This window comes from Salvia miltiorrhiza, chromosome 5, assembly GCF_028751815.1.
Source record: "Salvia miltiorrhiza cultivar Shanhuang (shh) chromosome 5, IMPLAD_Smil_shh, whole genome shotgun sequence".
Taxonomy (NCBI): Eukaryota; Viridiplantae; Streptophyta; class Magnoliopsida; order Lamiales; family Lamiaceae; genus Salvia; species Salvia miltiorrhiza.
Window position 1 is genome coordinate 39056173 of NC_080391.1, and position 17847 is coordinate 39074019.

General features: G+C 38.7%; 1 protein-coding gene and 2 long non-coding RNA genes across 4 annotated transcripts; 2 read left to right on the plus strand and 1 right to left on the minus strand.

Annotated features, from left to right (window-relative positions):
• Positions 1 to 670: 670 nt before the first annotated feature.
• On the minus strand, positions 671 to 4565 carry LOC131024362 (uncharacterized). 2 transcript variants are annotated; one of them, XR_009101784.1, is made up of 3 exons: positions 4215 to 4565; positions 4044 to 4138; positions 671 to 1157 (listed from the first exon to the last, which is right to left on the minus strand). It is a non-coding gene; the product is annotated as an uncharacterized LOC131024362 (long non-coding RNA). The 2 variants fall into 2 exon arrangements; XR_009101783.1 differs by lacking the exon at positions 671 to 1157 and having other exon boundaries at positions 2458 to 4138.
• An 8606-nt stretch (positions 4566 to 13171) lies between these two features.
• On the plus strand, positions 13172 to 14606 carry LOC131024363 (uncharacterized). Its single transcript, XM_057953872.1, has 5 exons — positions 13172 to 13419; positions 13534 to 13621; positions 13727 to 13803; positions 13908 to 13964; positions 14180 to 14606. Exons 1-5 carry the CDS (start codon positions 13309 to 13311, stop codon positions 14432 to 14434), a joined length of 588 nt encoding a protein of 195 aa, XP_057809855.1. The 5' UTR covers positions 13172 to 13308; the 3' UTR covers positions 14435 to 14606.
• Positions 14607 to 15484: 878 nt separating this feature from the next.
• On the plus strand, positions 15485 to 16948 carry LOC131024364 (uncharacterized). Its single transcript, XR_009101785.1, has 2 exons — positions 15485 to 15671; positions 15752 to 16948. It is a non-coding gene; the product is annotated as an uncharacterized LOC131024364 (long non-coding RNA).
• Positions 16949 to 17847: the final 899 nt, after the last annotated feature.

Here is a 17847-nt window from a genome sequence, read left to right on the forward strand (position 1 = left end):
GTTTCATCTTGCCACACCCCAATTCTTGAAGGAATAAACTATAACCGATGCGCAACTAAACCATTGAAATGAACAAGGAAAAGACTTTGTGAAATTCGAATAAAGGGATAACAATTAGGCATCGCCCCCTTTTAGATGGAGAAAGACAAGATATCCAAATGATACAAATCAATCAACAATACAAATAAATTCAGGATCACAAGTTTAGTTTCATATTTCAAATAACCAACATTCATTAATCGAAATACTTGAGAGTCAATAGTCTAGGCTCAACAAAAAATATCGTTTAGAGTCATAGCATAATGATTTTAAGTCAAGGAAACCAAAAAGACAGACAAAGGCTAGCACTACAGCGGAAGTCAAAATATGGAATTGAACCCTAGCCTCAGCTCGCCCCGTCAACACCAGCCATTAACTTGAAAAACATTTGAAAATATTTGGGCTAAGTACTAATGTACTTAGTGGGCTGCAACTTTTAAAATATTTTACAATTCGTAAGAGCAGTTTATCCAATCATATTGACATGACATAGAAGGTTTTAAATTAAAATAACTTCTAAGCATGTTAAAATATTTCATATATATATATATATATATATATAGAGAGAGAGAGAGAGAGAGAGAGAAGGGTTCAACAGAGAAGCTAAATATTGTGGAGAATAGAGAATTCGTAAAATAAAAACGAACAAATCTATAATTTTAATGAACAGATCAATGTGCCACATGAACAGCAATTTGCCAAGGATTCGAATCCTGCTGGTGGCGAGTTTTTCTTTATTTTTACTAAATACGACTGTTAATTACTTATGTTGATCTGTTCGTAAAATGAATAGATTTGTTCATAATAAATAAAAAGATAATTCTCTATTGAACTCAACCATATATATATATATATATATATATATATATATATATTCTTAATTGCGCGCAGTTGTCATGCTCTATTCTGTTACTCGCTGTGATCCCGGACCTTTTAGCCACTGACGGATCTCTGTCTCCCGTTTACTTGAACTGAGGGCGTAACCCAGACAAGTTTACTTTGACCTCGGGACGCTACCCAGACAGGCCTCATATTTCTCATGCTCTGGAACACATCCAGCTGAACACCCTTATGACGCCTCTGTTTAGTGCCCGATGGAGATCAACCCACCAAGTCAGCTAAAAAGTGTACATAATTCTCAAACAATGTGTTAGATCATAAGAGAACCTCAATTGATTAACTGTGCGAGCCTTAAACATGGTAGAGTGCACAAAAATATTTATTGGATAAACAGTTTGTATTTCATGAAACATTTAAGCTCATTAGCTCAATCATACATTTGGAAAATAAGTCCACATGTATAGGCAATGCCTGTCGTTTAATCTTTTCTCTGAATCGGAATAGCAGTGCTAGTCCTCACGGTCCACGAAGTTTACAAGAAATCTACACTCTTAATAGGTCTCCCTGAATCTAATCTTAAGTCATTGTAAAGTGCTTAACATTCTATGATTCACTTAGCCGGGTTTTCAAAATTTAATGAATAAATAATTGAAAATTAAAACTCTTGAGTTAAGGACACCAACAATATCCTTACTCGGTTTTCTTTTATAATTGGAATTATAAATAACTCCAATTAAATCATAAATAATTTTATTACATAATGCAAATGCAATACATGTCATGCTTTAAACATATGATAAGTAATTACTTAAAATATGCACATAATAATCATACAATATTATTATGTAAATTATTCATTATATAAATTAATCAAACTATTTAATAGTCTAATTAATTAAAATATGGCAGCCCAATTAATTTAATTAATCAAAGCAGCCCAAAGTCTGTAAAATAAAAGCCCAGTTGATAAAATAAATCCATTCATTTAAATACTTGGCCCAAGCTTCCTCCCCTTTTCTGTTTCGGGTAATTCTATTCACAGCCCCCATTTTACTCAATGTAGCCCCTTATATAAAATAATAATAATAAATAATTATAAATTTACTAATTTACCCTATTAATCATATAGCCTTTAAATAAAATATTATGATCATCTTTTCAATTAAATTAAACCTGCGTGTATAGCCTCAATCAAGAAAAGCCCCAATCTGGATCAATTCCTCAAAACACATGAAATTTATCTCGTCGAAGAGGAAAATTGAAAGCTAATTGCAGTGCATCAGTGAGTCAAGGAGTTGGTGTTGGGGTTGGTACTGTATTCTCAGATGATACTGATCACATAATCTTGTGTTACAGATTTTTTCATGGAGTTTTTTTTGTGCAATTAGGGGAAGGGATGGCAATTCGAGAAGGCCTCGAACTAGCTCAGGGGTATGGCTATATGGAGTTTGTGGTTGAAATGAAAGTTGTTGACTTTTGTTGGATTCCGAGAGAAATGAACATGATTGCTGGTAAATTGGCAAAAATTGCTCTCCGTTCTCGCTCTGTTTTTACTTTTTTTGGACTTTTGCCAGATGGTGTAAACTTTTGAGGTTTTAATGAAATTTTTTTGTGGCATGGAGCTCTAAAAAAATAATAATAAATAAAGCCCCCATCTTCTTCTTCCTAAATCTACTTGTTGTGCCTCCTTCTATTCCGGTGACCTCATCTTTCTTTGAAACCTCATATACCCAAATCTATCACTGCCTCCTCCCTCGATTTCCGGCGACCACCTTCGTCTTCGATTTCGACGAAGGCCACTGCCTTCATTCTCTCACGATCCAAACAACAACGTCGTCGTCCCTGACGATCTCGAGGCTGGCGGATTCTTGGGAGAGAGGTTAATTTGATGAGAAGATTGGTGTCATGTAAAGAAGCTCCCTCACTAAATCGTAGTAGCCATTGATAGCAGCCCAATCTATTGGAGAAGCAAACTACCATTGATCTCTTGTGCTCTCCCATCTCAAAAGAAAGTATGTGGAAGGAGGAGGATCCATTTGAATTTATCTCCAAATCTAAACCAGTTGCTAAGTATGTTCAAGGAAAATTTGTAATTTAAAAGACGAGAAAAGGGAAAGGGGAAAAATGCAAGCAGAACTAACCATGTGAATCATTAAAGGAGGCTATACAATAGATTTAAATTTAATTATAATATTAATTTAAGGTTATATGAATTATAGGGTAAATTTGTAAATTTATAAATATTTTTTATTATTATTTTATATAAGGGCTATACTGAGTAAAATGGTGGCTAGGAATAGAATCACCCTTCTGTTTCAAAAACAAACGGGCCCAGCTGCATTAAAATAGAAAAAAGATCGGTCCACTGAAAATTAAAAACAAAGGCCCAAACACTCGAAAATTAAAACCCAAACCCTCTCCCCTTCTTTTTTTTCAACAGATCGGATATATCTCTCTCTCCAAAAAAAATCCGCTCATCTCTCCCTCTCTCATTTCACAATTTCCGCTCACCCTCTCTCTCAGCTCCTGCAGAATCCGCCGCCGCCGGAGCTCGCCGGAGCAAGCGGCGACAGCCACTGCCACCCCTCGGTTCTCCCTTCTCTCGCCTCCATCTCTCGATCTCTCTTCCCTCGCGCTGAAACAACCCGACAGCCCTCTCCTCTGTCTTTCTCCTTGGCGACGGCGAGGCGCCGCCGCCTCCCTCGGCCTCTCTCTCTAAAATTCCCGGCGACAGCAGCCGAAAACCAGCCACCGCCGCCTGAACTCCCTCCCCTTCACTCAAACCAGCCGACAGCAGCAGCAGATGAAGCAGGCTGCCACCGGCGCCCTCTATCTCCCTCGGCTCTCTCTCTCAAACCTCCCGGCGACAGCAACCCGTGGCCGCCGCCGTTCTCCGCTCAACTACCCCAGACCCGGCTCAACACAACAAGTTCAAAAATGAGGAATAAAGACAAAGTTTCAAGATTTAATCTTTTGTAAAAATCGTCTCTTTTCTACTTCTTCCCTTTCTTTACAGATTTCATATGTATATATATATATATATACACAGATGATATGCACATGTGACGTGTGATTCTTGTTGGATGCTGAAAGTCTTTATACGTAAATGAATTGGGTTTCTCTATTGAAATGCGAAATAAAGCAGCAAGGGAGTTTGATGAAACCTTCAAGAGTTTTTGGTTTGAGTTGCTGAAATGTGGAAGGTGCAGCTGCTGGATTTGCTGCTGATGAACCTCAGTGAACGGAGCTATTAGAAGGGCTGCATATTTTGATTTCTCAGCACTTGTGAGATGATTCATGAAAGGAGATTAATGAAATCATAGTTCAAATCTTACCTATGAAATTGTTTGTGTTTTGCTCCTGAATTTTTGCTGCTTGCGAGAGGAAGAGTTTGTGAAGATTTGTGGAGAGTGATGGGGAAGATTTGGGTGGAACATGGGATATGACTTTGCAGAGAAGGTTTTACTCAAAAGGCCATAGAGGGTAGGAGTAGACTTTTGAGGATGATAGAAAATGGCTTTGATGGTAAGGGTTGCTAAAAGCAACGAAATGACGCGATATAACAATTAAAACTTCAAGGTTGAAATATCAAAATTGTACTCCCTCCGTCCATGATTCAGTAGTCTGTTTGGCCTTTAAAAAGTGTCCACAATTGAATGTTCTGTTTTGCTTTTTGTACCCTTTTATCCTCCCTCTTTATTTAAAATTGCTACCTTTGCCATTCATTACCCTACCCCTTTTTTAAAAACAATTAATTAAAGCTTGATTAACACCTAATTATATTACTCTCTCTCTATTTTACTACTTTGGTCGGCGCTCTCATTAAGTATTCTACCCTATCCTTTATTCTCTCCATTCTTTCGAACCCAACGCCGCTTCCTCTCTCACTCTCAATTCTGAAAACCCTAGAATCATCTCTCTTCCCGATCTTGAGACTCTCGATTCATGAATCCACCTCCATCCAAATCTCCTCCATCTTCATCGATGGAGGGCATTTTTATGGATTATCTGGATGGATTTGTGTTGCGGGAGACAATTGTGCCAGAAACTGAATTTCCTCTTCCCGATCTCTCTGAATCGGTTGATTTCGTGCCCGAATCCGAAGCGGTGCCGTGCGGAGCGCCTTCCTTTCTCTGGATCGGAGTCGATTGTGCCTGAAACTGAAACTGGGGCTTACGATTTGTGTGCAGTGTCGTGGTTGCTCCCTCGATCGGAGTCGTCGCCACCGGAATCCGAAAAAATGGGGAAAAATAAATGGCAGAAAAATTTAGCCAAAAAAATGAAATTTAAGGCAAAATGGGGCCAAAAAAACGAAATTTAATAAACTGAAAATTTTAAATTAAAAAAATAAACCCAAATGGTGCTAAAAATAAATTCATAAATTAAAAACACTCTTTTAACACAAAATTAGTAAAGTCATCTAATCTCTTAATGACTACCTTTATACTTTATCCACATCACCTTTTTCAGTTTTTCTTAGACTCCGTGCCCACACCCAAATGAGGCATTGAATCATGGACGGAGGGAGTAATAATCGTTCAGTGCTCGCTAAAATAATTAACTCGTGTAAATACTTGAATGCTTAATTTAAATTAATATGCAATACATGAAAATTTAAATAACTAAATTTACAAATACTTTGTAAATCATTTTTTGTTGGAATTAAAATAAATTCATTTTTCTTATCCGGCGCGAATCATCTTAACTCCTAAGTTCGAAAATTATTCTAAACTTAGCTGTGAGGAAACGGGGTATTACACATCTTGAATTATATATGCATCTTAAGTGAAAGATTGTGGAAAATCATTTAATTTAGTAAGTACCGAATCTAAAATAAATAAATTATAAATATTAAAATTCAACAATATAATTTTTTTTTTAATATTTTACTTATGATATTTTGATTAGTGTATTATGCATTTAGATTAATTTAATGTAAAAAATTTATTAATAAAACAAAATTACAAAATATAGTTTAATTTTTTATAATAATGTATCTATATATGGTTCTTATTTTATTTATTATTATTATTTTAAATATATAATCTGTGTGCATCGCACGAATGGTATGCTAATATATTTAAAAATGGAAGAGTGTGTAAATAAATTCAATTAGAAGGATCTAATTGAAAGTTTACAATTAAATTATTCAAATATATATAAATTAGGGTTAACAGCCGAAAAATACACGAACTATTTTCAAATTTGCATATTGCACATCATCTTTCAAATTAGCTCAAGAATACACCACCTTTTAATTTAGTTGTAATTTTCACACGGTGAAAAATCCGGCAACTCTTAAGTTTGACCGACGATGACATGGACAGCCACGTGGCTTTTTTTACGCGTTGTCAAGCCACTTGGGCAAAACGACGTCGTTTTAATATTTTGAAGAATTTTTTTAAAAAAAATCTTTGCTTTTCCGGCGAGCCATTCTGTCGGCCTCCCCTTCCGATAGCAATCGCGTTCCCGATGAAGGATGAAGCCGAGTATTTAACTAGGGATTGGGGAATCGAGATTGGGGAGATTAAAATTCAATTCGAGGTTGAGCACAGCCAGCCTCTTGAGGTTGGCGAGCGAGTTGGAGGAGAGATCGACGACGGCGAGGCGGGGCGAGAGGAAGAGGGGGATGGCGCCGGAGAAGTTGTCGCGCTGCCTCACCTCCACCATAACCACCGCCACAGATCTCCAGATTTCCAAATAACCACCACCACCGTCCATTTGAATTGAAGAAATCAAACATCAAAATCAAAGAAATCTCCAATGCCCCTTCGAGCATCTGCCTCTTCACCGAAAGAAACCCTACCCCTCCTCCTCCCTGCCTGCAACTCCGACGTCGACGCAGCAGCTGACCGGCGCCCACCTCAGCCTCTCTCCCTCCTGCAATTCTGATTTGGGGGTCCGAAGGTGATAGTAGCAAGCACAGATCTGATGTGGCCTAGCCTGAAAATCTGGAAATTGTGAAGTAAGAGAGGGTGGTGAATCTCGGCGGTGTGATTGGAGGAGCGCGGTGGTCGTAGTACAGCAACCAGAGCAGTAGTGGCGGTGGAGTTGCTCAGCGTCGGAAATCAAGGCCACGCCTTTCGCGGCTAGCTGGGAAAGAAGGTGGCGCTGGAGTGATGAGAGAGGTGGGCGGAGAGGCGGTGCGCGGTGGTCGACGGACTAAGGGCGCTGTGGAAAAACTGGAACAAAATGATTTTTCCTTTTTTTTATTTTTATTTTTAATTTAAAAGAGCTTGACAAAACGACGTCGTTTTACTATATTGGAAAATCGCACACGTCAACAAAATCCGACAGCCATATCACCACCGATCAAGGTAATAATCAACGCAGGTGCAAATTGCGATTAAACTGAAAGTTGATGTGGCTATTTTTGAAGGTCGTGTGCAATATGTAAATTTGAAAATAGTTCGTGTATTTTTCGGCTATTAACCCTATAAATTATCAACGATTTTATAACATCACACACGCCATATAAATACACACACACACACACATATATATTACTTTCTTTGATTTGACTATTAATTATAATTTTGAATTTGAAAGTAGTTTTTAATCTGGTTTATATCATTAGCAACCTATGATGCACGGATTCTTCAAAAATCAGCATGTACGGCGAATCGGATTCTTTTAGGGTGCGATTCTCTCGGATTCTCGTCGGATTCGCACCCGATTCGCCACGTGGCGTATCTTTTAAAACAATTTATAAAAATAAACCGGATTCACAAATTCCATAGGCAAAATTCACGTATCTTGTACCTATGCAACATAGTTAGCAACTTATTATATAAGTGATACTATATCTATATATAAACAAATATTATATTTTTGCATAAATTATATTGGTTATATTAAAATATTAGATCAATTTGCAAATAATAAATTTGATATTAAAATTAATTTTTTTAGATTATACTAATAATTACTCTCTACGCCCATAAAAACAATCTATTTTTGTCATTTAAGGACGTCCACAAAAATTAGTCTTATTATAGTTTTGAAAAGTTTGCATCACATGATGGATCTGATGGATCTTCTTCTTTACTCACAATATAATTAATTATTATTATTTACACTATTTTTTAAGTGTGATCCTTTATTCATTCACAATACACTAACCATTTTTATTAAAATTTGTATCATTTTTTTTATGACTATTTTTTGTGGACGAAGAAAATATAAAATATATACATAATTTATGTGAGTCTAAAATCATAATCACCACACATAGCGCGGGAGATACACTAATATATTTAATACGCTAAATAATAATTTCTTAAATCCTGTATTTATAAAAACTGTCTCATTCACTGGGACGGAGGGAATATCAACTAAGCTAATTTGACCGAATGAGAGCGCATGGGGAGGCTGAGCTCGTGGGAGTGCGCGTCTAATTTTAACGACTTCATTTGCCTTGAGTTTTGGAGCATTGGTGATGAGGACTCGTAACCTAATCTGATTTGGTGGTTCTAACTTCTAAGTATATATCTGTGTTCTTGTTTCGAAAAAAAAAAGCATATCTGTGTTCTCTATATAAAAAATGTAACATACTTAAAAATATGAAATTGTTTAATTATTTGAGATTAATTTAATTTAAAATTATTTGAAATTGAATAAATTAATGATTACCTTAAATTAATTTTATTATAAGAGAAAGTCTAAGACTCATAAAGTTAGATTAGTTAGGCATTGACCTTCAAAAATTTAAAATTATATGCGGCATTGTCTCAAAAGAATGCCTCAAAACGAACTACCATATCATATCTTTATTTCAATCGAACAACTTATCCCGAAATTAATTCTCGTTTGATTTGAGTGATAAGGCATGATTGATAAGATAATTCACCTTAATCAAGTGTTTGGTTTGTATGATTGAGCCCGTAATTGATAACTCGGCCAACATATAATCACCTAAATAAGTGATTGTTTATCACTCCAAAGTTGAGTGAATTATTTAATCACCCCTCCAATCCTATCAATCTTATCTATCTCATCCACCAAACTAAACGGCTCCATATAGTCTTATTTAATAAATCGATCCAAACTTGTGTTATTGATTAAAAAATCACTCCCATCATAATACTATGCACTCACCAGAAAGTCACTGAAAGAAAAATTTATTATACTATGAATTTAGATACTCGGAATTATCTAAGATTAATTTTAAATTTAGGATCTAGATTATTCATAGAACAATAAAGCTACAAAATAATAATATTGCTTTTTTTTTCGTACACTTATAAGTATCACTTCCATTTTTAAAAATGATCTCATACACTATAACTCACATTAGTATTTTTCTAAAAATAATGAAATCATTTCTTCAAACATATTATTTACCAAATAATTTATCTTAAGACCCGCATTATTCCCAGAGTAATTCTCTTTTACGAGGGAGTATAGTTTTGAATATGGATATCAATTCAGCCAGAAACTCGTGGGCTGATTCGATTAGCCCGCTAATCCGAGAGGGTTATGGCTAAAAATTTTCAACCCAATAAAAATTACAGCTCAAATTGCCTGTAACCGAATAACCCGAAACTCTATAAGGCTGACCCGAAAATAACCCGAAACTCTATAAGGCTGACCGGAAAATAATGTGTTCTCCTGATTATATGAAAATTTTCTTGTAATTTGATTTTCATTTTAATTACTTTGCTTATGAAAATTAGTATAATATGATATTTTTTCAAGGATGCATGCATATAGGTGGGAAGGGGCGATATCTCCTGTTCCAATTTTGACCCGATCTCGCAACAGGCGGCAGCCTCCACCGCCGTCGTCCCTCTCTCTTCTAACGGCGAGAATTGCTGCCGCCGTGACAGCAACACCTCTGCCTCAACTCTCTCTCTCTATCAACCGAAGCAATCAGCACAAGCCCGGCGTTGACTTCCCGTCAGCCCGCCATCCGCGCTCGGAGCAACCTCGCCGCGGATTGACAGCAGCGACGCCAGCCACGCCGCCGCATCTGCTGCTCGTCCGCTGAAGAACCGCAGCCTGGAGCCGTTGCTGTGCACTCTTCACAGCGGCGCAGCAGCAGCTGCTGCGAGCTTCTTCCTCGCGTGCTCCACCTCTTCCTCGCGAGCTCTTCGCCCGATCTGTCCTCTTCTCACGGCGGAATCTGGACCGATTCGCGACTGAGACGGAGGCGGCGGCGGCGACTGCAGGTCGATTCACATAGTGGTGGATGCGAGCCTTGGCGGAGGAGCCGAATTATTTGCAGGAGGAAACGGCTGAAAAAGGCGACCTCGGCGACCAAACGCCGTTGATCTTCCGATGGCGTCAAACGGCGGCAATGGCCCCTCCAGCGTTGGTTGGTTCCCGCCGCCGTCTTTGGCTTCCGGTGGACTCAGTTCACCGGGCGACAGAGGTGCGCTCAATCTGCCGGTCGTCTCTACAAATTTTCTCCCAAATACTCCTCGTTCCTCCTTCGTTGTAGGAGAGAACTCCGAGACCGCTCCTCTGGATCGAAGTTCGGGTGTCGCTGCTCTTCCGAACCCTTCGATGGCCCCCCCGTCTGGTACGAAGGTGTCGCCTCCTCCTCAGCCGAATGCCTCTTTTGCAGATAAGCTGAAGGCTAGGGATGGCAGTCCGACCAAGCAAGTTTCCAAACCTAGGGACGTCCCGGCTCATGACTATTCAATCCTCCGGCCGGAGTTGGTGGATCTCAAGCGTTGCCTTGTTTTGGACCCTTCTTTCCACCAACGACAAGTCCGGCGTTTCGCCCATGCGGTTCACGGCCGACTGATCCTCCGCAAAGGTGATTCACCTCGGTTTGCAGCGGATCTTTGGGAGAAACTTCAGCAGCTTTGGAAACCGTCTGCCGGTTGGTCAATTCATCCTCTCGGAAAAGGTTTCTTCACTTTTAATTTCACAACCGACGAGGATAAGGCAGCGGCTTTCACTAAAACGACTTGGCGTCTACGCTCAGGTATACTACATCTCCAGGCTTGGGTGCCGAATTTTGATCCCTACAAAACGCCTTCTACCCTTGTTCAGGTATGGATTAGAATCTTTAACTTGCCGCATGAATATTGGCACCCAGAGGTTCTTTCCGGGGTCGCACGAGAAGTGGGAATGCCTATCTTGATTGATGGTCAGTCTGCACAGGCTCATGTGGGTCACTTTGCTAGAATTCTTGTTGAGTTAGATGTTTCGGCTGATATTCCTGAGGCTTTAGATATTAAGTGTGGCGACACTGATTTTACTGTCAAGTTTCGATATGAGAATTTGCCTTTTTACTGCTCCGTTTGCAATGTAGTGGGACATACTGCTAACCAATGCAGAAAGAGTAAAACGACCACGATGGGCTTTACAGAACATCAGGGCCGGGAACGTGGTCACTACAAGGTGGATGACCACAGGGTTGATCCTCGTCCCTACACCGGAAATCAGGAATCTCCAACAAGGGCTGGACAAGCTTTAGCTGAGATTGGACAGTCTTCAGATCCTACCTCATCCAATCCCTTTGCTGTGTTGGTTTCTCTTGATGGTGATGATAACATGGACAAGCCGCCTTCTGATGGAGGCCGAGCTTCAGATGCTTGCATCCCTCAGGACAGTCAGGGTAGAAAGGATATAGAACAGTCTGGTTCAGATGACGAAAAGAGCCAAATTGAGATAGTTGAGCAGGAACACAAGAGGACTTCTGCACCCCTGGTTGTTCAGCCGCTTGCTGTTATGACTGACAACAACGCTGTGCTAACTTTGACTGGGACGACAGGACCCATTTCTCGTACACGAGGGCGTCCGAAAGGGGCTATCACCAAGAAGGGGAGAGTTTCTGATTCTTCTATCAAGCACAGGCTCCGTCGTTTCATTATCAATGGCATGTCTTCGGATTTCCAAAATTCAGCACGCAGTGATGATATGTATGGACTTGGTCTTGACACTTCTTCGCCTGTGGAGTTCCTGAATAAAGCGAAGTTTGCTCAGTCTGGAGGACAGATACTGCAAAACTTTGTGATCAACTCATCTAACTCTACCGATGCAGCCCATGCTATGTCGGTTGTGGCCTCTTCAAAAATGAAGAAAAAATGGGGCGATTTGTTGGACGATGAAGAGGACGATGTTTTAGACGAGGACGACCCGCTTAAAATATTCTCTTAGTCTTGGTTTCTTTTTTGGTTACCCGAGGTTTCTTGCGGGTTATTTTGCTTGTTTCCTTATGTATCTGGTCTCTCTTTTTTCCTTTTCTTTTTAATAAAATTTCCATTTCAGCAGATATTTTTTCAAGAATTTGTGAAATGTATTTTGATTCAATATTGAAAATTTTAATATTAGAAACTTATACTAATAATTTCACTTCTCTATATTTTTAATTCAATACTTAACATAATATGGTAATTATTTAACAAAAATGTAGCATCTTTATATCTCTAAGAGTTACATATTTTACTCTCGCTCTCCCAACTTTTAGTATCCATATTTCCTTTTATAATGATCCCACATTTTGGTATTTATTTATATTTTTAGTAAAAGTAGGTGGAACTTTTGCTCCACTTTAATTATTTTAGCACCCATATAAAAGGTAGGGCCCTCATTCCACCCACAACACACTCAATCACTTTATTAAAACTTATGTCACTCTCAAATGAATACTATAAGTTGAGACGAAGGGAGTATTATGTAAGTCGGTCGCGTATTTATTTATTATAAATATAATATTGTCAAGATAAATATGTTAGTTAATTTTTTAAGATAAACTTTCAAATCCGACTAGCTCGATGGGCTAGCCCGATAATTTTTTAAGATAAAATTTCAAGTCCGACTAGCTCGATAGACTAGTCCGATGAGTCAGACCGAAATTCGAACATTTAGTGTTAAAATTGAAAATTTTCAATTCGAAATTTTTTAAACCCGATTAATCCACACTCAATTAATCTAATGGAGTTAACCTGAAACTTGATGAATTAATCTAATTAACATCCCTAATTTTGAAGAACCAAAAATATCTTGAACAGGATAGAACGTAAACACACGCGGAAGAAGTGACGGTTGAAAATATCTCCAACGGGCAGTAGATATTTCCACGTAATGGAAGTAAAAATAAATTGCTAGAATGTTCGAGAGACCGCGATTCTCCCGGAGACATTTCCACGTATGGAAGGAAAATTAAAATGGTAGAATGTTCGAGACGGCGAATCTCCTGTGTCCGTAGATATTTCCACCTAATGGAAGGAAAACTAAAATGCTAGAATGTTCGAGACGCTGATTCTCCTGTGGCCCAGAAACTCATGACCATAGATATTTTTCCATTACTGCAAAGCGTTCTTTTTTTTTTTTTTTTTTTCCATTCACAAACCGCCATTCAGAACTAGCTCCTAGCTCTATATATACTTTTCTCACATCGCTATCCAATTCTGCCTCGTTGTTTTACACGTGAAACATAACACAACCTGCTTCAAGAAATCTTGCATTTGCACCATGTTTTTGGAGAAGGAATGCGGTGGAGTTCCGCTATATTACAGCGTTCTTGGCGTCGCTTCGGACGCTTCGGACCAAGAAATTCGACGAGCTTATCGTGAGCTTGCTATGGTATGTTTGTTTAAGCCAACTCTGGTCTTGATAGCGTCGAAAAAACTGAATCCTTTCTGGAAGTAGGATTTTTTGTTTCTTGATTTTTGATGAAAGTTATTGTATTCGATTCAGCAATGGCATCCCGATAAATGGACCAGAACCCCTTCTCTTCTTGGCGAGGCCAAACAGAAATTTCAGCAAATTCAAGAAGCTTATTCAGGTAGTATATACATGATGTCCCTTGAATTATTTTTGTTTAATTCTTGATTGTTGAGGTTAGAATAGGAATTGCAGAACTGAATTGCAATTTTTCATGATGAAACAGTGTTATCAGACAGAAGTAAGAGGATGCTATATGATGCAGGGCTGTACAGTTGTGAAGATGATGAGGATGAGGTTGAGGTAGGTGTTATAGTTATTGCTAGAAAAAATAATATATATATCACGTATCATCTTTTGTTGCTAGAACAAGATTTTCAACACAATTTTGTTTAATTTTCTTGTAGGGATTCGCTGATTTTCTTGGTGAAATGGTTTCTCTCATGAAAGATGTCAGGGAAGAGGTAAGAATTTTCTTTCCTCTTGAAATTTTATATTTTGGGACTTTTGTTTTCAAACTATATTAGGATGAAACAGTAGAAAGTGGTTCTACTTTTTCAAGCTTCCCAACAGTCTTGAGTTTAGAGAAGCAGAATGATTCACTTGATGCATAATTAGTCCGATAGAAAGTTCCTATCCATTTCTAACTTCGTGATTCTTCTCCCACTGTCAAAAACAGGAAAAGAATTACAGCATTAGTGAAGTGCAGAGCATGTTTTGGGAGATGGCACGAGATTTCGAGATGGGCGACTTGGATAACTCGGTGCACCAACAAAACGCGTATGATTCGCAGTGGCCTTGTGGGCAGTGGAGTCTATATCAGTCTGGAGATGTGGCTAACAGTTGGTGGGAAGCAAGCATGACACCGCAGCAGCAGGGGAATCCGCAGTTTGGCAGCTTCGACACTTTTGGCGCACACAACTTGTGCAGATGAAGATGCTTATGACTCATTCATCTTTCTTGTGATTGACCACACTGTCTCCTTTTAACGTTTGGACATTGTGGAATAGGATTAGAGAGGAACTGAGTATTTGTTTTGTACGCATCTTTGTAACCCTCTTTGTATATGTTGAAGACTTTTGAAGGGAAATCTTTTTCTCAGTGAATGCAAGTCTGGTACGCTACATTATGGGCAATAGGCAACTTGAGATGTATATTGAGTGAAGTATAGATTTGGCTGCATTAGTGAACATCGGAAGCGAGGACAAGAAACCTTACTTTGCAAAGAGATCGGAAAATTACTGTTAAGGATGCTGATACGTTTCGAAAATTACGGTTAATCAAATAAACAGGAAAATGAAAAAGGAGAATGGGGGTCGAGAATTTCCATCTCTAGAATTCAGCTTCAAATTAAAATAAATTGGAGCCCGACAGGGTTGACTCAGAAAACCCAGTGAGCTGATTTGGTTAATTGATTTGTTTCTCATGTCTAATTTTCAAATTTCAAAATTTTACATTTTTAATGTAAGGTTTTGTTTCATATGTATATGGAATGCGTTTCAATCTACTATTGATTAAATATTATACTTGTTATCTCAATTTTCTTTTTATTTCAACTTCACTTTAATAGTTTAGGTGTTGGTTTCCGTGTACAGCCTAGAATCCGAAATGCTTGCATAGTCACAAGATAGTGAAGCTCTCGGCGTTGAAAGCTAAAAGCTAATACAAGCTATAGTTAAATGTATTAAGACATTAAGGAGCTTTAGGCCCAATTATCTAAGGGGTGGGCTTAAGGCCTTAGGGTTTATTTTACATGCCTATAAATAGAAGCTTAGGATGAATTAAGAGGATCATCTTATCTTTTTTTTTTTTTTTTTTGATGAAATTACATTACATTATAAATAATACAAACCACACACACACCCCACCTAGTGGTTATTGTGGCCGAGAGTACTCGAACCTGTGACCTCTTGGACAACAGGCAACCACCCCAACCACTAGGTCATCCCAAGGGGACAGGATCATCTTATCTTATTCACTCAAGACTTGTAATCTGTAAACGCTCTCAATATAGTGAAAAACCCGAAGAACTCCCGTGGACGAACCATGTAGATATTGTGTCGTCGTTTATTGTTTAGGTCACGTAGATATTGTGTCGTCGTTTATTGTTTTATAATTTAGGTGTTGGTTTCGTGCTTTATCAACTGGTGATGGGAAAACGGAGCTAAGGTGTGAGTATTTTATTATTTGCCGGTTACTATTCATCGAAAAAAAAAAACATAAATCCTTTTTCCGACTGTTTCTTTGCCAGTTTCCGGCGACAATGGGCGATCCATATCAATTTCAGTTTTCTCTCCAAAGATGGCCGCTTTTCCTCCGACATTCATCGATCTATCATATTCTCGACAGTCTCAGTAACAAACCATTTTCCACCAGCAATATCTCGCTAATCTGAAATTCATCCATCATCTCCCGTCTAAAATCAAGTTCAGCGCGAGTCCCAATCGAGCCGCCCCCTGATACGGCTTTAACCTCCGATCGAAAAGTGGTCGCTGCCTTCTTTGAGCGCGCGAACAACCGCCACCTCCAACGGGTCGCCTGTAATTTCGAATCGTTCTCCCAAAAATCCTTATAATTCTCGGTGAGATCTGCCATCAGCAGCTAACGCTGGTCATGTCGCATTGAAACATCACGAGCGGGTACCCTAATCAAAATTTAGACACCAAGGCGGCGAATCGCTGCAGGAAGAAGTTTGAGCAGCCATGTAGCTGCCCAATAGGATGGGGAAGATGTCCATTTCTTAGGGCTTTTCTTAATTTCTACTTTTTTTCTTTACGATTTCTTCTGACTTTGTTCAATTTCTGGTGCAAGGACAAATGAAATATCGAGAAATGCTTATTGCTTAACGAAATTCGTCCAAACCGTCGACGTGGGGGAATCCGATTAGCCAGGGGATGCGCACTGTCTTATCATAAGTTGTTCAACCTGCTGGTGTTCGAATGCGGTTTCTGGCGCACAGATTCACTCCTGCGCAGTTGGTTCAGTGCTGCCTAACGTTTCTCCGAGCGTCGAATTGGCGAGGGGTTTTCATCCTGGCCTGGTTTTGCGAGATGGGTTGGCTGTGGTTGATTACTCCGATGCGGACAGGGCCTCAAGCGCGCCCGCCGATGAAGGGCTCGAGATCTCCAAGCTTGATATCTCGCCTCAGATTATATTGGCTTTGAAAAATATAGGCATCAAGAGGCTTTTTTCGATTCAGAGGGCAGTGTTGGGGCCTGCTTTCCAACGCCAAAATTGGCTTCATCGAGTCGCTCATGGGGAAGAAGGTGATATGTCTGAGCATGACACCGTCCAGAGGTCCATTTACTTTGTTTTTAGCTCTTGTACGTAACTGAAATTTCGCTCTATTTGCTGTGGTTTGCTTGAGACTGCGGCTTTTGGGACTAATTGGGGAAAGATGTAAAGTTATTGTTGATAGTGATTATAGCTATGGGGTTAAATTCTTGCATCCTTTACATGATTTATAAGAGCATCTCTAGCGGCGATGTCGAAGGAGGGGTCGATCCGGGTCGCCAAGGTGGTGGCCGCGCTGGAGACACGCCGTGATTCAAAGCTGGGTCAAAGTGGAGACCCGGGGCGAAGGAGAGAAATGGCTGGCGCCTCCGAAGGACGCGCCCCATTTAAAAAAAAAATTCGAAATTCTATTTTTTTGAAATATTTAGCCGTTTGAATTTTTTTTATTTTTAAATTCGACCGTTGGAAGCCAACGGTAGTGTGAGATATATATATATATATATATATATATATATATATATATATATATATATATGAGAAATGTTATGCTACATACCTTATGTGAGCACCTTACGTGAGCACCACTCATGTTTAGCTCTCGTTAGCGTTATCTTTTTTGTTTTAGGCATTTATTTTTATTCTAATACTTCATATATTGTTATTGAGATCATTAATTTTATAAATTAAATAAAAATCAATGTTCGATTTGTTCATATTCCCTTTAACTTCAAATAATTAATAAAAGAATAAATTAGGCTTTGATTTTTATTTAATTTATAAAATTAATGATCTCAATAATAATTTATGAAGTATTAGGATAAAAATAAATGCCTAAAACAAAAAAGATAACGCTAACGAGAGCTAAACATGAGTGGTGCTCATATAAGTAGCTCACATAAGGTATGTAGCATATCATTTCTCTATATATATATATTTCACTTTACCTATATATATCCCAACTTAATTCCAATCATTTTATTACCTACAAATCATCTCCACATCAAAAATTCTCTATAAGAAATGTCTTCATCTTCATCAAGCCACGAGGATGAGCGACGTGCTCAAGAATTTTCCAATCTTGTGCAAGAATTTAATCAAATTGTTCAAGTTATT